We start from the raw sequence: 27,896 nt of genomic DNA on the forward strand, positions 1-27,896 counted from the left end.
TCCTCATTAGTTTTGTGATCTACCCACCTAATCTTCAGCATTCTTCTGTAGCACCACATTTTGAAAGCTCCTATTCTCTTCTTGTGCAAACTATTTATCATCCATGTTTCACTTCCATACATGGCTACACTCCATACAAATACTTTCAGAAACGACTTCCTGACACTTAAATATATACTTGATGTTAACAAATTTCTCTTCTTCAGAAACGCTTTCCTTGCCATTGCCAGTCTACATTTTATATCCTCTCTACTTCGACCATCATCAGTTATTTTGCTCCCCAAATAACAAAACTCATTTACTACTTTAAGTGTCTCATTTCCTAATTGGAATTCCCTCAGCATCACCCGACTTAATTTGACTAAATTCCATTATCCTCATTTTGCCTTTGTTGATGTTCATCTTATATCCTCCTTTCAAGACACTGTCCATTCCATTCAACTGCTCTTCCAAGTCCTTTGCTGTCTCTGACAGAATTACAATGTCATCGGCGAACCTCAAAGTTTTTATTTCTTCTTCATGGATTTTAATACCTACTCCGAATTTTTCTTTTGCCCCCTTTACTGCTTGCTCAATATACAGATTGAATAACATTGGGGATAGGCTACAACCCTGTCTCACTCGCTTCCCAACCACAGCTTCCCTTTCATGTCCCTCGACTCTTATAACTGCCATCTGGTTTCTGTACAAATTGTAAATAGTCTTTGCTCCCTGTATTTTACCCTGCTGCCACCTTCAGAATTTGAAAGAGAGTATTCCAGTTAACATTGTCAAAAGCTTTCTCTAAGTCTACAAATGCTACAAACATTGGTTTACCTTTCCTTTATCTTTCTTCTAAGATAAGTCATAGGGTCAGTATTGCCTCACGTGTTCGAATATTTCTATGGAATCCAAACTGATCTTTCCCAAGGTCGGCTTCTACCAGTTTTTCCTTTGTTCTGTAAAGAATTCATGTTAGTATTTTGCAGCTATGGCTTATTAAACTGATAGTTCGGTAATTTTCACATCTGTCAACACCTGCTTTCTTTGGGATTGGAATTATTATATTCTTCTTGAAGTCTGAGGGTATTTCGCCTGTCTCATACATCTTGCTCACCAGATGGTAGAGTTTTGTCAGGACTGGCTCTCCCAAGGCAGTCAGTAGTTCTAATGGAATGTTGTCTACCCCCGGGGCCTTGTTTCGACTTAGGCCTTTGAGTGCTTTGTCAAACCCTTCACGCAGTATCATATCTCCATTTTCATCTTCATCTACGTTCTCTTCCATTTCCATAATATTGTCCTCAGGTACATCGCCCTTGTATAGACACACTATATACTCCTTCCACGTTTCTGCTTTCCCTTCTTTGCTTAGAACCGGGTTTCCATCTGAGCTCTTGATATTCATACAAGTGGTTCTATTTTCTCCAAAGGCCTCTTTAATTTTCCTGTAGGCAGTATCTATCTTACCCCTAGTGAGATAAGCCTCTACATCATTGCATTTGTCCTCTAGCCACCCCTGCTTAGCCATTTTGCACTTCCTTCATTTGATGTATCTTCTCCTTAGTGATGGCATGGCTCATCTTCCATAAAATTTTGTTCTCTGCAGCAGTTCTTATTGATGGTTGACAACTGCAAACTGTGGTATGGCCTTGTCATGACAGCATTATAGAAAACTCAGATTACTCAGCAGCTGTCAATGTTCCAGGTGCAGCTTCTCCAGCTGACGAACACTGAGCTCTTTATCTTTAATGTAGAGGAAACTTATATGGCTACAAAGTCATTCGCAATGGACTCCTTGGATAACAAGTCCTCGGTAAACTTGCCATGTGAAATTTCGATAAAGTCCTGAGCTTTCAGTGACTAACTCCATCATCGTCATGGGGGCTGGAGGCCTCTGACTGTCATGAAACTGTTGAGGCTTCTACTTTTATATGCAAAGAATATCATCTGGTTAGCTGGATTATATCATAATGACATCACAGAGATGGTACGTAATGAGGTGACACCCTATACATCCATAGATTATGTTTGTGCTCTCTATCCAACATTGTTTGCAGCAACATGACTCATATCAGGTGGTAAACCATGAGAAGTAATCCTTTGTCTTCTTTCATTATCAAGTGCATGCTTCCATGCATTGATAAGTGCTTAGCTGGTGTCTCTATTGAAACTTTTATCACATAGCCTGATTTGCACTGCTTCTTTAATCACATATTACATACGTTTTTAACAGAGTCAGACCCAAAACTTTCTTATGGCTACTTCCAGAATATTAAAAATACTTCATACTATCAGGTCTGCAAACTATCACATGGGTGCTGTTGCTCTCAAGATGTCTTTAAAAGGTTGCAACATTTGTTGATTTCAGTACACAAACCATTCAAGCTACACTGGCTGCACTCCAGCAATGAACTCTATGTGGGAATGACCAGCAACAAACTGTCCATTCGCATTAATGGACACAGGGAGACAGAGTTTGTTGGTAATGAGGATCACCCTGTGGCTAAACATGCCTTGGAGCATGGCCAGCACATCTTGGCACAGTGTTACACCGTCCGGGTTATCTGGATACTTCCCACTAACACCAACTTATCCGAACTCTGGAGATGGGAACTTGCCCTTCAATATATCCTCTCTTCCCGTTATCCACCAGGCCTCAATCTCCGCTAATTTCAAGTTGCCACCACTCATACCTCACCTGTCATTCAACATCATCTTTGCCTCTTCACTTCCGCCTCGACTGACATCTCTGCCCGAACTCTTTGCCTTTAAATATGTCTGCTTGTGTGTGTGTGTGTGTGTGTGTGTGTGTGTGTGTGTGTGTGTGTGTGTGTGTGCGCCTGTCCTTTTTCCCCCTAAGGTAAGTCTTTCCGATCCCGGGATTGGAATGACTCCTTACCCTCTCCCTTAAAGCCCACATCCTTTCATCTTTCCCTCTCCTTCCCTCTTTCCTGACGAAGCAACCGTGGGTTAGGGAAGCTCGAAATTTTGTGTGTGTGTTTGTGTGTTTTTTTATTGTGCCTATCTACCAGCACTTTCCCGCTTGGTAAGTCATGGAATCTTTCCTGGAAATGGAAAAAAGAACACATTGACTTGACACCGGTTTGTCAGACCCACCATACTCTTGCTCCGGACACTATGAGAGGGCTGTACAAGCAATGATCACACGCACGGCACAGCGGACACACCAGGAACCGCGGTGTTGGCCGTCGAATGGCGCTAGCTGCGCAGCATTTGTGCACCACCGCCGTCAGTGTCAGCCAGTTTGCCGTGGCATACGGAGCTCCATCGCAGTCTTTAACACTGGTAGGATGCCGCGACAGCGTGGACGTGAACCGTATGTGCAGTTGATGGACTTTGAGCGAAGGCGTATAGTGGGCATGCGGGAGGCCGGGTGGACGTATCGCCGAATTGCTCAACACGTGGGGCATGAGGTCTCCACAGTACATCGATGTTGTCGCCAGTGGTCGGCGGAAGGTGCACGTGCCCGTCGACCTGGGACCGGACCGCAGCGACACACGGATGCACGCCAAGACCGTAGGATCCTACGCAGTGCCGTAGGGGACCGCACCGCCACTTCCCAGCAAATTAGGGACACTGTTGCTCCTGGGGTATCGGCGAGGACCATTCGCAACCATCTCCATGAAGCTGGGCTACGGTCCCGCAAACTGTTAGGCCGTCTTCCGCTCACGCCCCAACATCGTGCAGCCCGCCTCCAGTGGTGTCGCGACAGGCGTGAATGGAGGGACGAATGGAGACGTGTTGTCTTCAGCGATGAGAATCGCTTCTACCTTGGTGCCAATGATGGTCGTATGCGTGTTTGGCACCGTGCAGGTGAGCGCCACAATCAGGACTGCATACGACCGAGGCACACAGGGCCAACACCCGGCATCATGGTGTGGGGAGCGATCTCCTACGCTGGCCGTACACCTCTGGTGATCGTTGAGGGGACACTGAATAGTGCACGGTACATCCAAGCCGTCATCGAACCCATCATTCTACCATTCCTCGACCGGCAAGGGAACTTGCTGTTCCAACAGGACAAAACAGGACAATGCACGTCCGCATGTATCCCGAGCCACCCAACGTGCTCTAGAAGGTGTAAGTCAACTAGCCTGGCCAGCAAGATCTCTGGATCTGTCCCCCATTGAGCATGTTTGGGACTGGATGAAGCGTCGTCTCATGCGGTCTGCACGTCCAGCACGAACGCTGGTCCAACTGAGGCGCCAGGTGGAAATGGCATGGCAAGTCGTTCCACAGGACTACATCCAGCATCTCTACGATCGTCTCCATGGGAGAATAGCAGCCTGCATTGCTGCGAAAGGTGGATATACACTGTACTAGTGGCGACATTGTGCATGCTCTGTTGCCTGTGTCTATGTGCCTGTGGTTCTGTCAGTGTGATCATGTGATGTATCTGACCCCAGGAATGTGTCAATAAAATTTCCCCTTCCTGGGACAATGAATTCACGGTGTTCTTATTTCAATTTCCAGGAGTATATATATATATATATATATATATATATATATATATATATATATATATATATATATATATATATATATACTACTTTGATGTTGTGGCTGTACTAATGAGGGTGCATTATGAGCTGTTGTCGTTGAAAAGATATGTGGAGTGAATGGTGAAGAAGATGAAGGGTTATATGTGGAGTAAGGAGGACGAGGTTTATAGGAACACATGAACTTCAAGTAAGTCTACAGGTGCATGGAGGACTAGTGCAAACTTGGACATCATGTTCAAATCTACAACTACTCCTGCAGGTTTCACATTAATTACAAACTTTCACTAACAGTACTTGAGTTCCTAGGAACTGTTACAGTTCACGCTTATTCTCCAGTGCAGACTACTTACAAAATTATAATTTAGATATCTTTAATATTCACATATGTCTCTGAATTTTTTGACATGAAACAGTTTCTGATTAGATGTTAGGAGTTATAACAGATGGCACAGTTCATTCTAGTCAATTTTCCAAGACATTAGTGATATCCAAGATGCTGGGAACCACAAATTTTCAAAATAGGTTCAGGGGTGTGCAAGACAGGTAAAGTTGCTATAGAAGAGTAACTGCTCAGACACAGCAGCTCAAATCTTTGTCTGACTCTTCTGATTTAGATTTTCCATGGTTTCTCCAATTTATTTGGAAAAGGAATGAGTGATTTATTGCCTCATCCTGGATTAGTTTGATTTGCTGCTCAGTCCATAATGACCTATTTGTTGGATGGGCTGTAAGCTCTAATCTTCCTTCTCATACTAATCTCTTCATAGTTGGTGTCCTGATGCAGTGCTGCTCAATATCATTGGTGCAATCTCTTTTCCGTCTCCACTTTCCTGATAATGCCCTTTGCTTATAAAATGGAAATAGTAGCCAGTGACAGGCATAAAATTTATTGAAATAAAAGTGCAACTTTAGTTTTCTGCTGAAGGATACTACTGTTGTAATACACAATGTGTTGTGTTTCTTGAAGTTTTCCCAGCAGATCCAATATTCCATCATCTGTGAGGCATACATCTGGGATATTATTAATTCTTTTACTGATATTTTGGATGACGATCTTACAGTCATTCACCTTGAGAATGATTGTAAGGGTGTCAGCGGAAATATTGGAACAAGAATTGATAATATGCCAGATGCACTTTTTCTGGAGGCAGCTGGTCTCCTATTATAGAAATTCATATAATCGATTTGCCTTCATGGGCAGTGAATCCACAACCCTCTGTGCTGATGCACATTTATGTTTGACCTCCGGTGGGAATCTAAAAATTAGCATGCGTAGAAGACGTGGCCAGGGACTGCAGATAGTGGTGCTAGGTGGGAATATGAGTCGACCAGGGAGCATGCTGAGATATTCCATGCGTTTGCTATAACCCTGTGTCTAGGTGGTACAGTGGTTAAAGCAACTGTCTAGTAAGCAGGAGATCCAGGTTCGAGTCCCGGTCCAGCACACATTTTCACTTGTTGGTGCTGAGTCCATATAAAATCCTGATGCAGCTGATATCATTAGTTCCTTTCCTTTTCTTTCCTTTCCTTTCTTCCCCCCTCCCTCCCTTCCACCTTCAGTTTACATAGTTGGTTTCTTCTCAAAAATTGCTGAATGGATACAAACCATTGACCATAATGTTTACTGAAGGTCAGCTAAACTTTTCAGTTGGGAGTCTCAAACCACTAAAAATTTTTTTTCCATAATTATTCATCATAATTGGTAGTTTACTTTGATTTAAACAACAACATTAGGCTTACCTTTTTTGTGTCCAATCCAGGATATATTTTTGAAATTACTTAGAAGTCTGAATAGTTTATTGAAACATTAAATCTGATTTATCAGGTTGTGTTTTTCACTAGAAGCATTATGAAAAAAATCAACTTTCCTCCAAGTTCACAATTTTCCACTCACTGCAAAAGATACTGACTCGAAATTTGACCAGTTTCACCTGACACTTAAACAAAATTTAAAAGTTTAACTCGAATTCCATCCTCCACACTGAAATACCTTGTAACAACCAGAACAATTTTTTTCACCTCTGTTCGAGCTACTCATTTTTACTGTTACATAATTAATGTTTTCCAAATAATGCAACACATTATCAAATATAAATGGTGAAATAATGCAAAAAATAAGTACTTTAGTTTTGTTTCCATCAGATTAACATTTTGGATCACATAACTTTTTAACCTGTTTAGATGTTCAGTCTGATGTTTTGAAACTGAGTTTGTGTGTTACAGTGTGACATGAAAATATAGCTTCTTTAGGAACACACTACAGATCACCATCTTTGACATTCAATAAAAATCTTTTATGTTTTCATAAATAGTACTTCTATGTTTACCTGTTTTCATGTGGTCTTTGATATCAACCTTCCTTTATGTGCAACACAAAATTCTCCAGTACATAGTGTGCAATAAACTTGTTCATTGTCACAGTCAGTACACAATTTCAAAAATTTATATTCCTGTTGCACTTTAACATTAAAAACACAGTTTCTTTTAGCCGTTGCTAAATAATGAGACAGAAAACAAGTAGAGGTAAAATGATCAAAAATGTTTAGACAAGTTAATTCTCACACAAAAACGACAGAAACTCTTTGCCCCTGTTGTGTTGTGACATGACTAAGTGAAAAGTTGTGACAGAACAAGTAGCCATGCCCAGCTATTGGTGTCAGTGATTGCTCCAAGGTAGGCTGAGAGAGGCACAGCCCTAACAGAATGTTTAAAAACATGATATTGAACATATAGGTCTAAAATAAAACAAAATCCTCACCAGTTGTAAAATTCTCAAACCCCAAACATTTTCGCAACCTCAGACATTACCCAGGACAGCACTAACAGTCCAGGACTGCCTGGGCCAATCCCAAACATGTGATAAGTCTAAACAAACACCATTTTCAGTAACATGGCCAATGTACTTCCATGAATAAAAAGTTAATCTACCACTTTTTTATTGCATACTTGCAAAATTTTGAGTACTGGTTGTAACATTTGGAGTTCACGTGCCTGAAGTTCACATGAGGACAATAGCATGAAGATTGGTTTACAAATTTTGTGATAAGATCTAGTCTTTTGGTGTTGTAGTTGTTCACTGAACTGCCTGGGGTACTGCTTCTTGCCACACCTAATAGTAGGTATTTCCTCTTGTGGGCAGGGAGACAGTGAAAGTGTGTGTGAATGCATGTGGGTGGAGGGGGGGATTGGGAATCACACTCATCACTATACTGAGAGAAATTCCTTAGGACAGTTTGTATGGCCCGTTGGTGTCTCACATCCATGACACACCTTACCCGATGGTTTCGTTATGCACAGAAAAATTCTTGTACTGAGCAAGAAATCTTATGGGCTCCTGATTTAATTCTTGAGCACACTGATGCAGTTGTTACATTTAGTGCTTTGGATGCTGCATATATTCATTATAGTTATTTCTAGGTCCTTTGGCATTCTTTTGAGGAATTCAACATAGATTGCAAATTCATCCAATAATTAAATAAATCAGTCAATAAATACATAAATTCATGAGGTTATATCCCTAGTGGTATGATGTGGTAAGCAGGCCACAGTGGCTGAGTGGTTCTAGGCACTTCAGTCCGGAACCACACAGCTGGTACAGCCCCAGTTTCGAATCCTGCCTCAGGCATGGATGTGTGTGATGTCCTTAGGTTAGTTAGGTTTAAGTAGTTCTAAGTTTAGCGGACTGATGATCTCAGATGTTAAGTTCCATAGTGCTTAGAGCCATTTGAATCATTTTTTGGACAATGTGGTGGAGGTTGTATACAGAAATGGCATATTCCATGTAGCGATTCTCACCCTAATGAGTACTTTTGATTTAATGTTGTAGTTATTCCATCAGTGTGGAGTATTTACTCAAAGGAACTATTTGTCTGTGAATTGTGTACACTGTTCTGAATCTTTTGGACCAGAAGGTACATAGCTGTTTCTGTGCCACACAACATGTCACTTCCATGGTCTCTTAGAAAAATTGAGGGTACTTCATACCACAATGTTTATTTTTTCCCACGAATGTTCAGGCAACTGTTCACGTAACTTGCTATAGCATGAGATCTGCTACTACATATTGTCTTAAAACTGTCTGGAAAGTGAGAATGTAGCATTTACACTTAGTGATTTTTAAGGATCCTATGATATACATTATCTGATCAAAAGTATACAGACATCTATAAGTGGACATTAATATGGGCTGTCCATGATTTTGCTTTATGACAGCTTGAACTCCACTGGGAACTCTTTCACTGAGGTGTCTAAATGTCTTTGGAGGAATGACAGCCCATTCTTACTCAAGAGTGAAAACCATAGAAGGTAGTGATGTTGGATGCTGGGGTCTGGAGCAAAGATGACATTCTGACTCATCCCAAATACATTCCATCAAGTTCATATTATGACTCTGGGCAGGCCAGTTCATTTCACGAATGTTATTGTTCACAAAACATTGCCTCACAGATGTTGCTGTATAACAGGTTGGTATTTCATGTTGATACAAATAACTGTCATCATCTATAAAATGTTCCTTTACTGTACACAGTACAAAATGCTGTAAAATGTGTTCATTATCTTCTGCACTTAGCATTTTCTTAAATGCAATAAGGGAACCACACTCTAACTATGAAAAACACCTCCATACTGTAACACCACCTCCTACATGATGGCAGGTAACATTCTCCAGGAATTCACCAAACCCAAACCCAAACTCTTCCATCAAATTTCCACAGGGTATAGTGTAATTCATCACTCAAAGTTACTGATTTCCAGTCCTCCACTGTCCAGTGGCATCACTCATTTCACTTTTAACAATTACTCTCCACAATGCTTGACAGTCCCTATCCGTCAGTACATGAGTTCTGCTTGGTCTTCGTTTAACTGTAGTTGTTCCTTTGCATTTCTGTTTTACAATCACATCATCAACAATCAACTTGGGCAGTTTTAGAAGGGGTGAAATGTCCATGATGGTTTTTGTTACTTAACTAACATCCAGCGACTAGTTCATGTTTGAAGTCACTGAGCTCTCCTGATCAACCCATTCTATTGTTGCTGCTTCTCTACTGACAGTCAGATAGTGTACGCCTCACATTTGTTGAAAGATGGTTTGAATATTGTGGTTAATTGTGACGGCATGTTATTCATCTTTGGTGCTTTTATTCTGCTGACCAACGTCACAACTGTGGACATGTTTGCTTGTAACATTCCTCACTCTGTCCCATGTGTCATACTTCACAGGGTAGCACAATTAAAGGATCACTTTTTCAAAAACCCCATAATTGTCACCCATTGCAATGCAGGAGTTTGAAATTTGGCCCAAAGGTGCCTATGACCTTCTTCTGTGATGGTACAAAATCATGCTACCCTGTGATGACACACTATGGCTCAGCGATGCTTTAAATAGCAAGGTGTCGCCACATGGGATAGAAAGGCCACAGCTCAGAAGTTTGTGTGAGGTGTAAGGTGGGATAATGAAGTTACATTGGCACAAAATACCAGCACAAGTTTGCCCATCACCACCATGGATCTGTCACACAAAAGGGAGGTCATCAGACCCCCTCTTAATGACATTTCACCCCTTCTTTTGACACAAATAGGGCTCAGGGGGTGGCATAAAGGGCATCAATGAAACTACCCCTTCCACTGTAGCATTGATTCCCACACGTTTTGCAGTCAAATATGACAGTTCACTGTGTGATAAGCAACAGACAATGTTTTTGACAATCTTTGACATTGCTGATGCCTCCAGGACATTTCAACACTTCTGTAAGGACAGTGTAGGCCTGCAACCCTATTGAACACAATTGCACCCCTATGGAGTGTAATGTGACCACAATTTTTGCTCTGGTATAAAGGGTGGAACCACTGGTGTCTGTTGAAAGCCATTTGAGAGAATCTGAATGTGATCCAAAGAAGCAAAGGGTGTTTATGCTTTTTCAGCCCTCTTGCATTGCGCCCTCCTGTGGCATGATCACCAGGGAGTGTGACATTGACACATGTGTGAATAAAATAGCAAAGAGTCCATGTAAGACCCCTAATCCAGCAACAGTCTGAGTGTCATCTGTACACCTTTGTGAGCAATTGAAAAATGTACCTGTACAGAAACAATCTGTGACAGATTCCTAGGCACCTGCAGGCACGAAACCTCTCAAGACATTTTACCTGAGTGGTGGTACACTGCTTCTGTAGCACATGTTTTTGGGCAAGTGGAATCTAAGGAGTGTGAAGGGATTTACTCTCTCCAGGTGCCTAGGAATCCATCATGGGTTGTCTCTGTACAGGTGCATTTTTAAAGTGCTTAGTAAAAGTGTGTATGTAGCACCAGGGTGTTGCCAAAGTGGAGGGCCTTAGAGGGACCCTTTGCTGTTTGATTCATGCATGTGTCAATATCACAGCCCCCCCCCCCCCCCCCACAATCCCACCATAGGAGAGCACAAAGCAGGAGGACTGCAAAAGCATAATTACCTTTTGCTGCTTCAGGTCATGTTGAAATTTCATCAAATGGTTTTGAAAAATCTGTAGCGGTTTCACCCTGCACTTAGAGTGAAAATTGTGGTTGTACTATAGTCCAAAGTGGTATGATCATGTTTAGTGGGGTTGCAGATCTATTATGTCCTTCGAGGAAGATTGAATTGTCTGGGGCAGGGTGTGTCAGCAGTGTCAAAGGCTGTCAAGAACTTCGCCCTGTTGTTCATCACATTGCAAACTGCCATTCTTGACAGTGAAATGTGTAGTAATCAACACCCCAGGGGAAGGGGTGGTTTCATTGACGTCCTTATATGACACCTCCTTGGGCCTTTCCATGTTGATTCTGAGTTGCAGGTGTCTGAAATGTATTTCTCAGCCATCCATAAGAAAACTGCATGATTTTAACACTAGGCATTGCGGTTCTGACCTCCATCACAGAGGCCTAAAAGGAATGGTGAAATGTGATGCTCTCAACATACTTCAGCTTATCTCCTCACAAGTCGTGACAGCTTAGTTCTAGAATGAGACTTTCACTCTGCAGCGAAGAGTACTCTGGTTTGAAACTTTGTGACAGATTAAAAATATTTGCCAGGCCAATATTTGGACCCAGAACTTTGCCTTTCATCAGGAATGCTCTTACTGACTCAGCTATCCAGGCATCACAACTCTAATCCTGTCAGTACCTTTTCTGCGGTTTCCAAACTTCACAGAACCTGTCGTGCATGCCTAGATGAATTAGTATTCTTGGAAGCAGTCTTCATCTCTGCGTAACTATCGAACCTGCATCCATTTGAACCTGCTCATTATATTGTAGCCTGAGTCTCCCTCTGCAATTTTTATGCCACACACTTCCCACCAGTACCAAATTAAAGACTCCCTGATATCTGAGAATGTGCCCTATAACCCAGTCCCTTCTATCAATTGAATTGCACCATAAGTTCATTTACTCCTCAGTTTTATTCCCAAATATTCATCTAATATTCAGTGTTCTTTGTAGCATCACATTTCAAAAGCATCTATTCTGATCATGTCAGCACTGTTTACTGTCTATATTTCCAAAGGTGTCTTTAATTTTCATACAAATGGCACATATCTTTCCCATACCTGCTCTGCCATTTTGTGTATTATGCCAGTCTCATTACCTGTTTGACTCATTACATTTTTATATCTCCTCTTTTCATTGATTAAATTCTATATCTCACATTATCAGAGAATATCTACTGGGCCTTGTCTTTTCACCCATTCGATCCTCTGCTGCCTTTACTATTTCATCTCTCAGATCTGCCATTCATCTTCTATTGTATTCTGCTCCCCTGTTTCAATCATTCATTGTCTAATGCTCCTTTGAAACACATCCCGTGGTTCTTTCAGTTTATTGAGGTCCCATCTTCTTAATTTTTTCAGTTTTTTCAGTTAATCTGCAGTCCACAACCAATAAATTGAGACCGCATCTGCTCCTTGAAATGTATCGTAGCTTAAAATTTGATTTCAAAACATTCACTTTATGATTACGTAATCTATCTGAAACTCTCTGGTATCTCCAAGTCTCTACCATGTGTACAATTATCTTTCAAGATTCTTGAACTGTTGGTTAAATTGTGCTCTGTGCAAAATTCTACCAGCAGCTCTCCCTTTCATTGCTATTCCCCAGTCTGCATTCACCTACTGATTTTCCATTTTTCCTTTCCCTACTACCGAATTTCAGTTACAATTAAAATTTCATCTTCTTTAACAATCTGAATAATTTCTTTTATCTCACTGTACATTCTTTCAATGTCTTCATCATTGCAGAGCTAGTAGGCCTGTATGCTTTGACTCATATGGTGGGTGTCAGCTTTGTGTCTTATCTCAGCTACACTAATGAGTTAACTGTGTCATTATCATGGAAAAATTGCTTAACCACAGCCAAGGCATGAAGCTTAGAAATTAGGAGACAGGTACAGGAAGAATTGAAGCAGTGAGGCTGAGTTGGGTATCATGGCTGAGTAGCTCGGTTAGTAACAGCAAAGTTTCAGATTTGACTCCCAGTACAACATGTACTTTGGTCCACATTGTTTTCCTTCTTGTGTAATTGTTTGACAGTTAATTGTGTGTTCAGAGGTGAGCTGAATGACTGGCAACTCTACTCATTCTAGTCCCAGATGTGTAGTTTTCAAAATCCCATTTGCCTGTCAGTGGGCTACCACGAATTTTGGTGCATTGCCATGTGGCATATTGTGGCAACTACAAGTTCTCACATTCGTGACTACTTCCACTGTGTTGTATTGAATTTTAAAGTAGTATACACAAAGTCACTGTAATAGACATGCCATTGTGATATGGCATACTAATACTCAGTTCATATCTTATTCCATACAAGGATATGTATTCTAACTTTCCAATTGGTTGGCCAAATTTGATGTTACTTTGTGAACATTTGGCATGTGTTATCACAAAATCCACCATTTCAGTCCAGTTATCTAAAATATCAAATAGTGTCTGTGTTCAGAAACATGTCCGATAATTTCTTTGAACACTACATGCATCTCTACACCTGCACAAAAAACACCTCTGTCTGAACAAGCCATGAAGGCCCAACAGTACTGACCAGCCCCTGTGGCATCCTCAGCCTGTAGGTGCCAGTGTATGTGGATATGGAGGAGCATGTGGTCAGCAAACCACTCTCCTGACTGTATGTCAGTTTACAAGACTGGAGCCGCTACTTCTCAATGAAGTAGCTCCTCAATTTGCCTCACAAGGGCTGAGTGCACACTGCTTGCCAACAGCACTCGGCAGACCGGATGGTCACCCATCCAAGTGCTAGCCCAGCCCGACAGCGCTTAACTTCGGTGATCTGACGGGAACCAGTGTTACCACTTTGGCAAGGCTGTTGGCCTACATCTGCACTACTACTCTACAAATCATGCATAAGTGCTTGGCAGAGGGTTTCTCAGATTCACTTTCAGACTGTTTTCAAGCATTGCACTCTTGAACAGTTTGGGGGAAAAAAGAACACTTAAATCTTACTGTGTGAGCTGTGATTTAGTTTTACATTTGTCATTTCTCCATGTTTAGGTGGGAGTTGAAAAAATGTTTTCACTTTCAGCAGAGAAAGATGGTAACTAAAATTTTGTGAAAACACATAGCTGTAACAAAAAAGCACCTTCATTGTAATGATTGTCATTTCAACTCACTTATTGTATCAGTGACACTCTCCCCTATTACAAGATAATACAAAACAAACTCCTCTTCCTTGAACATTTTCAATGTTCTCCAGAAGTTCTGTGTGGTAAGGATCTCATACCATGCAGGAATACTCCAGAAGAAGACAGACAAGTGTAGTGTGAGCAGACTCTTTAGCATATTTGTTGCATCTTCTAATTATTCTGCCAGTGAAAAACAATCTTTGGTTTGTCTTTCCCATATCATTTTCTGTGTGATAGTTCCAGTTTAAATTGTTCTTTATTATAGTCCCTAGGTATTTAGTTGAATTGACATACTTTAGATTTGTATGTTTTATCATTTAGCATAAATATAACAGATTTCTTTTAGTACTCACATGGATGGCCTCACAAAATCAATTGACACTTTTTGGATCAAACAGGTATATTGTCTAAATCATTTTACAATTGGTTTTGACTGTCTGACAACTTTACTAGATGGTAAAGATTAAATTAAAGAGCTATATGAATTTTGGAAATTATTTGCTTACCACATGGCTACATAACATTGGATTACAACAGTTTATTAGCTGGGGTTATGGCTTTTTACTATATAAATTGTTACTGGACGTTTCAGGGGTGGTATTTTCACAGTTTTCTCAATTGAAAGTGTATGTGTGAGCTGAAAACTAGACTGTGTATCTATCTCATAGTGCCACTGACAGGTGTCTTTTAGTAGAAGGGATATCTACCAGTAGGCCGAGAGAGAGATCTCATAGTGCCACTGACAGGTGTCTTTAAGTAGAAGGGATATCTACCAGTAGGCCGAGAGAGAGAGAGAGAGAGAGAGAGAGAGAGAGAGAGAGAGAATTTTGGTTCTAAACCAAAAATACTACTGTCTTGAATCACAGCATTTTGTTCAGGAGCCTCCCATGTGTGATGACGGTAGATGCGTTATGATACACCCTTAGGCCAAAAATCGTTCCACAGACTATTAAAAGTTACTTTCCATTTGAAGCTGGTAGAGGCATACAAATATTTAGGCACATTTTGACTACAATGAACAGTATTGTTAAAATGTGTGCCCACTGGCTAACATGACAAAAACATAAACAAATAATAAAAGCATCTTCTCTCATTGTACTGCTAAACAGAAAATAAAATGGGAATGTGTAGGAATAAAATGTAACATTCTTCAATTACCTGTACAAAATTACTTCACTGGGAGAAGGCCAATAAGTGTAGAAAAATTTTTTCTGGTACGTTGCTTGGGGACGTTTTGAAATTGCGGTTATTTGCTGCAGTCTGCAAGATGGGACATCATTTTCATCTGTCCATGTAAGACTTATACAACATTTCACATTCAGTTAGTTGTATTCTGACAAATTTGGCAAAGTACTTACTCTGAATTTTGATGATTCATATTATTATTTTCCAAAACTGTTGTGTCTACCTATACTAATCATCATTATAACAAAAAAAATTATACAGAGATCCACCATTCACATCTCACTCTTTTATTCCAAATAGTTTTTATGCTTTGATTTTATATGTAGTTTACAAAAAGTTACAAAACAGAATTTCTTCATGATCTAAAATGGACAATATGTACTCTGATTACACCACATAATATGAATGCTTTACTGTTTACTTTTTTGTGTTGGACATAAGTACTGACTTGCTCCTTCTTTCTTCCAGTGGCCATTGACTTAATTGTGCAGCACATTCGAGACATACGTATCAACCGACGTGTTCCCAGCTCTTCAACTCTCAATGTCAAGAAGACTCAGACAACAGATGGTTATTTCACAAGACCTCACTGAAATTACTACAAAGACATTTTACAGACGTTATCTCTACTTGATCAACGTAATTAAGTTACAAATATTTTTGGTATTTTACATAACATATCATTCATTCTCCTTTTTTTAATTTTAAGGAATTCCTCATTCAGATTATTTTAGAATCATTAAGTGTTTGTGTGTGTGTGTGTGTGTGTGTGTGTGTGTGTGTGTGTGTGTGAGAGAGAGAGAGAGAGAGAGAGAGAGAGAGAGAGAGAGAGAGAGAGAGAGATTGATTTTGTGGATGTATTTGTCAAATAAGATCAAGATCTTGTAACATATTATCATGTACATCTTCAAATCTTCAGGTCCCAAATGTGTACAAATTTTTTTTGTGGTTGAGAAGTTAGGAAGAAATGCCATTTTTTCCATTGCATTCTTCGTTTGCCATGTTATTGCAAGTGCAATGAAAATAAGAATATATCAAACCAAAGATGATAGTTCCTTAATGTGTACTTACATTTTATTTATGCAATTCATTTATAACATCAGTAGCTGTTCTCTGCAAACCACTGTGTGCAGAATATAGTTTTTATTGTATCATATGCACACTAATGGATGGAACATTGGGACAATAACTGTTTATTGCCTCTATTCAAGCGTTTATTAGTAAAAGTTTTTCTTCATGGTCCCATAATAACATTCTGTCCTGGGTGGAGGATTCTGCTCTAAAATCAGCTCTTGGGGTTTCCTGACAACATTTTCATGAGACATTGTGTATTTTCATTTAAGATCTATCAGTTCAGATTTTTCAGAAATCCAGACAATTCTATTTCTAATTTTCCCACCAAGCGATGTGCACATTGCTAACTCTCTGGAGTCATATTCAAGTGGAGGGTGTTGAAATCCCTATCTGACCATCCCAATTGTGGTTTTTCCATAGTTGCTTTACATTGCTTAAGGAAAATGCCAGTATGGTCTTTTGATAAGTATTTGGTCAATTTATTTCTGTATCCTTGTCCAGTCTGACTGTTTACTTTGTCTCTAATGCTCTCCTGACCAGGATGTTAAGCCTTAATCTGCCTAGCTTCCTTCCTTCCATCTAATAACATCAGTCTTGACAGGATGTTAATAACCTTTTTTTTCCTCGAGTCGGCATACCTTTGGCGATTAAAGTGGTTCAAATGGCTCTGAGCACTATGCGACTTAACTTCTGAGGTCATTAGTCCCCTAGAACTTAGAACTACTTAAACCTAACTAACCTAAGGACATCACAAACAGCCATGCCCGAGACAGGATTCGAACCTGTGACCGTAGCGCTCGCGCGGTTCCAGACTGTAGCACCTAGAACCGCTTGGCCACTCCAGCTGTCTTTGGCAATTCACACTGACCTTTGTACATTATTTCCCACTCTGTTCCAACATGGTATGGCTCTCACACATGTGGGCAGTATTTCAGTATATGCTGTTCAAATATTTTATAGCTAATCTCTTTTGCAAAAAAACTGCATGTCTTCAGTATGCTACCAATTACACTGATCCTGTCATGTTTTTTACTTACCACTGCATCTTAATTCCAGATACTTAATGTGATAACTGACTGCAGTTGTGACTTATGAATTCATGTAATCAAAGGTTACTACAGTTTGATATTTCACAAAGCAAACACATTTCAACATTTAGAGTCAGTTACCCACTTCTATATGGAACTGTAATCAATTCCAGACAGTGAAGGAGGGGTAGGATAGGGGGCAGCAGTTGTCTGACACCTCTCCTCTACAAAAAATGATCTTCAAAAACTGAACACACATCCTGCATTGCATCATACACTGCTATATCAATTCAACTCAGTATCTGAATAAAGGCTACTGACTAGTAAGCATGTGTACCCAGAATCATATGTCTTGAAATCTCAAAACTATTTTGCCATCCACCATTAAATTAATATATCAGTTGCGCCTCCCACCCTTCACCCTCTCACTTCATATCCTGACTACACTCTTGTGTCCATATCTGATAGGGTATTTGTGCAGTTTTTCTTGTCTAACATTTCCTTATAGATAACCAATTCTTCTTCTTTTTCTTGTGCCTTTGTTCTGAATTGGCCCAGGGTTGGCATAATTAATTTAAGAGGTGGCTGGATGCCCTTTATGTCACCACCCCTTTACTGCTCTGGATGGAATATGTATACCACAATACTCTCATGTAGTGTTATTCATGTGAAAGTGTGTGAAAGTTTTTGAAATGTTTGCGAGTCATATAACTGAGGTACTTGGGTACAAGCCTGGTATTCACCTAATGGGACATGTGAAAGTGCCTAAAAACCACGTGCAGACTGGCCAGCTCATTGACCCTCATCATATTCAGTCTGGGACTGGCACATCTGTCCATCCTGGAAGACGCATTTCAAGATGCACAGCTACCTGGGCAGGTCTCCTCATAGATAACCACACACTCTATAGAAATAAATCTCACATTTCAACTAATATTATCTATGAAGTCATTAAAATATAATGTGAACTGTTATGGGTCACAACCAATATCAGTTTTGTCTTTGTTCATGACCCTGTCGAAGATAAGGTGATATTTTCTGTGTTTCAGGAAATCCTTAATCAAGTGTAAATTCAGCACGATGTTTCATACAAATGTACCTTCTTCATTATGTATTAGTGCAAAGATGAATAAAAATCTTTTCAAATGTTGAGTCTAGCAGTGGCTGTTAAGAGATCATCTATCAGCAGCATGAGTTGAGTTAAGCATCACATGAATGATATTTTTAGAAACCATGCTGATTCATCATGTGTCAACACAGAAGACATTCTTGATTAATGCTACAGACAAATCTGATTGATGTAGGGTGAACTGTATCAATTCTGTTGCCTTTTTTCTAGACTGCTGAGATCTCTGCTCTCGTCCAATTGCTAGAAACAGTTTTCTGCTCACAGGGTCTGGAGTAAATTATATTCAAGAGAAGACATAATTCAAGGGAAAGTTTTATGTAGAACCTCACAAGGATTCTGTTAGAATCTTAGTAAGTTTTAGGGAAATCCTGTATTATCAGTATCTTTGCTACTGAAATTGTTATCAGTCATCTCTGCAATGTGGGTGGTGGCAGTCTTTCTTGATTTCATCTAATGTATGGCAAGTGTTACTAGTTTGTCACTGTGTGTGTTTTTTAAAATATTGAAGATAAATATTTTTATTAAAATGGTTTAATTCTATAATGTTATCAAATTAGATGTGTCATATATCAACAGTCTAGATCAGTTTTAGAATAGCTTGGATAACTGAACTATTCAGAAAGAAGTAATCTGCAACTGAAACACTAGTTACATTCCATAATGTTGATAAATGACCTGTGTAGTGTAACAAGGATGAATTTAGTCATTGGATAGATTCAGTTATCTGACTTAAGTGTTGCAATACATAATCAATTAAACATATAGTTCTTTTAAAATTAGGTGTTTTGTTAATCTTTACAAAAAGTGAGAGAGTAGTCCTCTTCACACATACACACACTTTAAGTGCCTTAATGAACTTTGCAAAGGATTTTGTAAATTGTGAAGTGGGAGTTGTAAATTGTTCAGTGAGAGTTGTGAATGTGTGGTAAAGTGTGTTGTTTCCGTAAGTGTGCTTGAAAAGTAAAGCTTACGAGTGGTGATAAGGTGAGCTGTAAAGCTGATTGCTAGCAGTATTAACTATATTATGTAAAAAAAGCCATATTTGCTGTGATGTATTAAAAATGAGCCAAAGAAGCAGAGTAGTATTTATTTGAATGTAACTACAGCCAAGTCCTGTAGAGCAAGACTAATTTCCATAAAATTTCCCAGAAATATAACAAATGTTCTGTTTCGTACATTCACTGGAAATACTCTTAGGAAAACTAGTAACGTACATTTCCTGAACTAACTATCTAGTTTGTAATCAAGTAGAATGGTATTAAGATGTGCAATGTGAAAGTAACTTTGCTGTTAATGTCATTTTATCGCTGTGATAATATCCTTCTGAGGTACTACCATTTTAATGTAAAATTTGTTCTATAATGTTATGAATGCATCATGTACAGTGCTTGAAACCTGTGCAATTGATAAGAAAATTTCTGGGATGCTGATATCCTTCACATGGAAATAACAATTTTTTTTCAGTAAAAGTTCAAATGTTACATGTACATGAGTCACATTTTTGGTATTTACAGAATGTTTTGCTTTTCTTTAGATTATTTTTAAATATCTGGCAGCAGTTTTAAGTATAAACTGAGACAGAGGGATCACATTCAATTTGAGGAAGCCACATTCATGCAACCCTCCTGAAAAGCATCTAAAGAATAGTAACATGAGAGCTTACTGTAGATTTTTGTGTTGTGTCAGGAAAATGAAATTTTTTTAATAGTTTGTGTGCTGTTTGTCAATTTCATTGTGTATACCCCAATTTGTGATACTTTTATATATTGTTCCATCTTTTGATTTGAATATTGTGTTAATAATTTAGTGTTTTCTAATGTTAATAAGTTTGATGTTAAATTTATTACTGTTTTGAGTTTTATTGGATTAAAATGATGAAATACGCTTGTTACAAGCTGGTTTGCATTTCACTATATTTTTCAATTAGTTGGCTCCTGTTGTTGTACCTTTTGGGATGAGTCTACAAAGCATACATAACAACAAGATAAAATAAGCATACAGACATAGATGAGACTAAGGAAGAATTTTTTTGCATAATTCTATATGAATGAGCAACTATGACCAGCTGTTTTATAAACATTAATTTAGCGCTTATTGAAAGCATGTTCAATTCTGAGTGTAGATACATATTCTCACATATTACTCATGTTCTTCAATTGTGCATGTACAGGTATGGTCACGAATTACTCAGCATTTTTGTGACAGCTATACTGCAATACACTACATAATTACCATAGTTCAGCATATATTTTATTAACTGAACATGTTTGCCACAATTGAGTTATTGACAACAAATATCACTGTGGGCCTGATGTTTTAACATAATTTTGTTCCAGATAATTTAGTAGTGTAGGCTACTAACAGTACATTTATATTCATTGTAAGCAGTTATTAGTAATTATTTCCTCTTGTGTAAGTGCAAATTAAGCACAGTACCACTGTGTTGTCAGTAGCAGTAATCCACTACAGACAATATAACTGAATTAGGTATTATTGCATCTTAACACGATACTGAACTAGGCACCTGGAACTGTTGGCATTACTTCAGAATTATTAATGTTATTTGAAGAATAACCATGACAAACATTGTTCTTTCTCATATGAAAGATATATGAGACAGGCGAAGTGCCTTCAGACTTCAAGAACAATTTGTTAATTCGAAAACCAAAAAAGGCAGGTGCTGACAGGAGTGAATATTACCGAACCACCAATTTAATAAGACATGGCTGTAAACATATGGATTAAATGGTAGAAGACAACCAGGAGGAAGATCATTGTGGGTCCTGGAGATATATAAATACACACAATGCAATACTGACACTACAACTTACCAGAAGATAGTTTGAAGAAAGGAAAACCCACATTTATATAATTTGTAGATTTAGAAAAAGGTTTTGACGCTTTCGACTGGAACTAACTCTTTGGAATTCTGAAGTTATAAGGGCTAAAATAAAGGGAGAAGAAAGTTATATACAACTTGAACTGAAAAAAAACAATGCTGTTTTAAGAACTGAAGGAAATGAAACAGAGGCAGCAACATAGAAGGGAATGAGACAGGTTTGTTGCCTATTACCTCTTTCATTCCAACTGTAGATTGAGTAAGCAGTAAAGGAAACCAAGGGGAATTTGGAAAATCAATTAAAGTTAAGGGAGAAGCATTTAAAACTTGTAAGGTGGATATGAGTTTGTAAAACTAAGAGGTGGATGGCAAAGGTTTATGTTAAAACCAACACTGTAACCAGTCACTAAATTTTGTCAGTACCCGTCTTTACATGTTTCAGACACATAGCTCTGTCTTCTCATGACAATATTGAGCTTTGGTTTGTCAAAATAGTTCTTATGAAATATACTCATATTAAAATGTTCATTTTGTGATGCAAATAATGTGCAACATATTTCGGGAAGCTCAGTTTTATTGTATTGATGGAATAATAAAGACCTACATAGACTTTCAGCCATACTCAAATAAAACTATTGAAACAATTGTTTACCATGTACATTGCATTAACTGTTTACTGGTGTATGAGACTGGCATCTCCCTGTTGTATAATCTGTCTGTATGGAATGGAAATTTATATGGTGGTTAGAAAGTAGTTTTCTGTGAGCTTGCTACGGAGAGATGTTGGCTGCAATGCTGTGACGAAATCGCTGCATGACTGCCATGACGCTGCTGTACAGCAGGCTGAGCACCCGCTTGTGCAAAAGGAAGTCTATGTGGTTGAATGCTGTCTCCGGCACACGTTCGATTGACACAACATTCTGTAACTCCTGCGCCAGCCGCATCACACCCTGCCAACACAGACCACCAAACATGTACATCATCTGTGTACTTCAGCTCAACCCATGTTGGTGAAACACATTCTGAAAATAATTTACAGTCTGGCACAATCTCAGCATAGCTGACTACCATGTGGAGGACCTGGATTCAATTCCTCGTACTGCAAGGGGTTTTTCTTGATGGGACGACTGGAACAGGGTGCATTCAGCCTTGTGATGCCCACTGAGGACCACTGAGGAGCTACTTGGATGAGTAGTAGTGGTTCCAAGTTCAAGAAATCTGAAAACAATGGGAGAGCAATGTGCCAACCACGTGCCTCTCCATACTGCATTTGATGATGTCATTGGCAGAGAATGACATGGCAGTTGGTGAGGCCTGAACTTTAAATTTTTTACAATAACTTCAACTGCAATATGAAATTACCAGTTTTGGTCACCACTGGCCATCTTCAGGTCAGAAGACAGATGTAGTGGTTCTCACCCACCAGTGCAGAAACAGCATTGTAAAATCCACAGTGGTGGGTGTAAACCATGACAACTGCCTTATGATCTACAAATGACTAGTGACTACTGAAACTGGTAATTCCATTTTGGAATTTGTGTCACTGTGCTGGTCGATAAATTATTTTCAAAATAATTAATCATTGGTTTCTCCTGTTCAATAAATGCCATTCTTTCTTAAATACTTATTTATATTTAAGCAAATAGCATAACTCTCACAGGCCATTGAAAGTATATGTAAATGATTAATTTTACAGAAAAGTAGCATATACTGCCATCAAATGATTCCCTCTGAAAGGCTGTACTGTTTTTTTTATATAAATGTTTATTAGAGCATTCAACGTTATTTATCTTCACCGCACCACACTCAACAATTTCTAATGATTCATCCACCTCCACATAAACTGTGTACAGTCACATACTGCTATTGTTAATTTAACAGTAGTGTGGCTTTAGCTTATTTGCACATGCTTAAAGATGGTTGTTGCACAATAGTAGTTGGGAAAGTCCTGGAGGAGTCAGATTGCTCATAAGAGCACTATGATAAAAGTTTTATTATTATGATGATGATAAGTAATTAATTGTCAGTGGGTATACAAGTATGTCACAGAACAGAGCAGGTGAAACACTTCTGTGTTTATTTTGAAACAATTTATGCTTAAAATGACTTATATTTGTGAATACCTGCCAGGGCCTTGCCTATGCCATGTCCATCAAACTGTGAATTGATACACAGAGTTTAATCATGAAGATATTACGTTGTGTGACACGTGATGATTGCAAACTTATTATTGAGATATCTGAAGTTGAACTGAGTGGTTATCATGATGGACAGAATATCATTATGGTCACTAGACTTTTGTGACCTGACTGAGAGAGATATGTTTGTGTGTATATAACACTAGCAGGTGAACAGTGCATCCAAGTGGAATAACATTTCTGAATAGAAATCAAACTCTGCCAGATCTGTGCTACTTAGAATTGAAGAGTAATACCCATTCCCTCTGTGTTGAACCATTGCCTTGTACTTGAACAGTACAGCATTAGTTAGCACACTGGACTCGCATTCAATAGGGCAAAATTTCCAATCTGCATCCAGACACCCAGATTTAGGTTTTTGTGACTTCCCTAAGCTGCGCCACATAAGTGCTGGGATGATTCCTTTGAAAGGGCATGGCATATTCCTTTCCCCCATCCTTGAAACAATCTGAGCTTTTGCTCCATCTGTAATGACCTCGTTGTTGATGGGATTTTATATCATAATATTCCTTCACGCATTGAATGGTACACCATTAGCATCAGTAGCATCACAAGGAAAGAAGAAGCTGACCATAATACAACTGGTTGGTGACTTAATCTGCAGTCATTAAGCATTCTTGTTGCCTACCTATGCAGTTCAGAGCAAGAACATGATTGAGCTTGCATATACAGGGTATAAAAAACTAAGTCTATAAAATTTTAGAATTCTTAGAGGGGATTAAAAGCAACAATTTCATTATGTGACAAAAATGTTACTGTGGCACCATTTCTCTGCTAGGGGCCCTGAAAGTTTTGACATTAGTCATGTACAAAGATTGCATTCAAACTGCCATGAGCTGAAAATAGTCAGCTATTATCAATGTAGTTCCTTGTATCACAGAAAGGTAGCACATTCTACATCTACATTACTACTCTATAATTCACATCTAAGTGCTTGGCAGAGGCTTCACAGAACCACTTGCAGACTATTTCTCAACCATTTCACTCTTAAATAGCACATGTGAAAAATGAACATCTAAATCTTTCTGTGTGAGCTCTGATTTCTCTTGTTTTATTACAATGGTCATTTCTCCTTATATATGTAGGACTCAACAAAATATTTTCTCATCCAGAGAACTGACAATTGAAATTTTATGAAAAGATCATACTGCAACAAAAAGAAAGATTTTGTTTTAATGATTGCCAACCCAGCTTATGTGTCATATCAATGACACTCTCTCCTCTGTTTTTGATAATACAAATTGAGGTGTCCTCCTTTTAATATTCAAGGAATAATGCTGTCAGAGCATGTGGACAGATGAGAAATAAATGACTGATAGCTAGAAATAGACTGTGGCATGAGGAGACAGGGTTCTAGGCATGTAAAAATAGTCTATATTTTGGGAACACAAATAAATGAGTAATTGAAAATCATTTGAGCACTGTGTACTTGAAATGAAGCTACTGCAAAAAATCATTATTTGCCTCTACAGGGCATCTAGTGGAAATATGTATGTTTTAAAAACAATCTGGAGGTGGTCTTAAACAGCTACAGAAGCAAAGGTAAAAACTTTGTCATGTGTGAGGACATAAATGTGAATTTTACACCTGTCACACATGAGTCTGATGACCTGAAAAGCCTACTTATCACACTGCGTAAAGAACAAATGGTAAATGAGCCAATGAGAGTAACTCCTACCTCTGGCTGAATGGCTGATGCAACAACCTTTGTTCATCTTTATTTCTATTTAAAATCTAGCTTATCCCTGTATATGAAAAGGCTGGCAGGGATGATGTTCATAACTACTGTGCATGATCTATCCTCCCAGCTTTGTCATAGATATTAGAGACAGTAATCTATAATGAATTTACAGCACTTCTGAATGCTCCAAATGCACTGTATGAGCACGAGTTAGGTGTCCACCTAAATAGGTCTGTTAATGATGTACTTTTCCACATTAATGACCACATTATTAGTTCATTCAATAACAAGGCACTACTTCTATGGCCTTTTCATAGATCTGACTAAGGCTTTTGATTTAGTAAATCAGATGCTGTTACTTCAGAAACTTAATGAATGTGGTATAAGAGGTAACCACAACAAATGATTCCACCAGCTGTGGTGTGCACAGGGCTCAGTACTAGGACCCCATCTCTTTCTTATCCTTAGAGATGATTTACCTCACTATACACCTAATGCCTCTCTGGTTCTGTTTACTGATGATGGCAACTTTTATCATAGCAGTTCAACTCAGCAAACAAGAACTGATGTAATAGATGCCATTAGCGGGCTGCTGTCCTGACTGTTTAAAAATTGGTTGTTGTTTAGTATTAGCAAAACAGTACACATGTTATTCTAGCCATCCAGACAACTTTTAACACACGTATTGTCTGTAGAAATACACTCCTGGAAATGGAAAAAACAACACATTGACACTGGTGTGTCAGACCCACCATACTTGCTCCGGACACTGCGAGAGGGCTGTACAAGCAATGATCACACGCACGGCACAGCGGACACACCAGGAACCGCGGTGTTTGCCGTCGAATGGCGCTAGCTGCGCAGCATTTGTGCACCGCCGCCGTCAGTGTCAGCCAGTTTGCCGTGGCATACGGAGCTCCATCGCAGTCTTTAACACTGGTAGCAGGCCGCGACAGACGTGAACCGTATGTGCAGTTGACGGACTTTGAGCGAGGGCGTATAGTGGGCATGCGGGAGGCCGGGTGGACGTACCGCCGAATTGCTCAACACGTGGGGCGTGAGGTCTCCACAGTACATCGATGTTGTCGCCAGTGGTCGGCGGAAGGTGCACGTACCCGTCGACCTGGGACCGGACCGCAGCGACGAACAGATGCACGCCAAGACCGTAGGATCACACGCAGTGCCGTAGGGGACCGCATCGCCACTTCCCAGCAAATTAGGGACACTGTTGCTCCTGGGCTGTCGGCGAGGACCATTCGCAACCGTCTCCATGAAGCTGGGCTACGGTCCCGCACACCGTTAGGCCGTCTTCCGCTCACGCCCCAACATCGTGCAGCCCGCCTCCAGTGGTGTCGCGACAGGCGTGAATGGAGGGACGAATGGAGACGTGTCGTCTTCAGCGATGAGAGTCGCTTCTGCCTTGGTGCCAATGGTGGTCGTATGCGTGTTTGGCGCCGTGCAGGTGAGCGCCACAATCAGGACTGCATACGACCCAGGCACACAGGGCCAACACCCGGCATCATGGTGTGGGGAGCGATCTCCTACACTGGCCGTACACCTCTGGTGATCGTCGAGGGGGCACTGAATAGTGCACGGTACATCCAAGCCGTCATCGAACCCATCGTTCTACCATTCCTAGACCAGCAAGGGAACTTGCTGTTCCAACAGGACAATGCACGTCCGCATGTATCCCGTGCCACCCAACGTGCTCTAGAAGGTGTAAGTCAACTACCCTGGCCAGCAAGATCTCCGGATCTGTCCCCCATTGATCATGTTTGGGACTGGATGAAGCGTCGTCTCACGCGGTTTGCACGTCCAGCACGAACGCTGGTCCAACTGAGGCGCCAGGTGGAAAAGGCATAGCAAGCCGTTCCACAGGACTACATCCAGCATCTCTACGATCGTCTCCATGGGAGAATAGCAGCCTGCATTGCTGCGAAAGGTGGATATACACTGTACTAGTGGCGACATTGTGCATGCTCTGTTGCCTGTGTCTATGTGCCTGTGGTTCTGTCAGTGTGATCATGTGATGTATCTGACCCCAGGAATGTGTCAATAAAGTTTCCCCTTCCTGGGACAATGAATTCACGATGTTCTTATTTCAATTTCCAGGAGTGTAGAAGGCAGTAAAATGTAGCAAGTGGAACTCACCAAATTCTTGGTTGTAGCTTGTATGGATTGCTGACTAACTGTGATGAGACGCAAAAAGGAGAAAATTTCTAAATAAATTTGGCAGCCTCTTTTAATCTTGTGACATTAATACCATGAAAAAAGCTAAAATTAGGGTCTGGTCCATTCAGTACTTTCATGTGTCATCCTTTTCTGGGGAGGGGGAGCATCATTCCAAAAAAATATTCTTCGTGCTAAAGAAGATCATAAAATTCTATTTCCCCTATAAAAACAAACCAATTTTTAAAGAACTAAACACATTGCTAGGTCCTTAAGTTTGTAAAGGATGATTAAAAAAACGTTTACAAACTAACATAGCACATGGGGCTACAACAAAGATCAATAATCACACAGTGATTGGGGGCTGCAAACGCTATGAGAGAGCACTGCATGAGAAGGCATTGCTATACAAACACAGGTGAAGTGCACAGAGGCCTTCACCATTCACGCTTTAGA

General features: G+C 39.8%; 2 protein-coding genes and 1 pseudogene across 5 annotated transcripts in view; 1 reads left to right on the forward strand and 2 right to left on the reverse strand.

Annotated features, from left to right (window-relative positions):
• The window catches only part of LOC126297818 (uridine-cytidine kinase-like), a 119,063-nt gene extending 102,648 nt beyond the window's left edge, over nucleotides 1-16,415 (forward strand). For all 4 annotated transcript variants that reach the window (XM_049989048.1, XM_049989049.1, XM_049989047.1 and 1 more), the window contains one exon: nucleotides 15,791-16,415. In XM_049989048.1, coding sequence (XP_049845005.1) covers nucleotides 15,791-15,915 — 125 coding nt within the window. In that variant the 3' untranslated portion in view covers nucleotides 15,916-16,415. The remainder of the gene's footprint in view (nucleotides 1-15,790) is intronic.
• On the reverse strand, nucleotides 13,709-13,826 carry LOC126300149 (5S ribosomal RNA; annotated as a pseudogene).
• A 99-nt stretch (nucleotides 16,416-16,514) lies between the features above and the next one.
• LOC126297817 (lipase 1-like) overlaps nucleotides 16,515-27,896 on the reverse strand; it is a 265,176-nt gene continuing 253,794 nt past the window's right edge. Inside the window, exon 8 of the mRNA XM_049989046.1 lies at nucleotides 16,515-22,342. Coding sequence (XP_049845003.1) covers nucleotides 22,163-22,342 — 180 coding nt within the window. The 3' untranslated portion in view covers nucleotides 16,515-22,162. The remainder of the gene's footprint in view (nucleotides 22,343-27,896) is intronic.

This window comes from Schistocerca gregaria, chromosome X, assembly GCF_023897955.1.
Source record: "Schistocerca gregaria isolate iqSchGreg1 chromosome X, iqSchGreg1.2, whole genome shotgun sequence".
Lineage (NCBI taxonomy): Eukaryota > Metazoa > Arthropoda > Insecta > Orthoptera > Acrididae > Schistocerca > Schistocerca gregaria.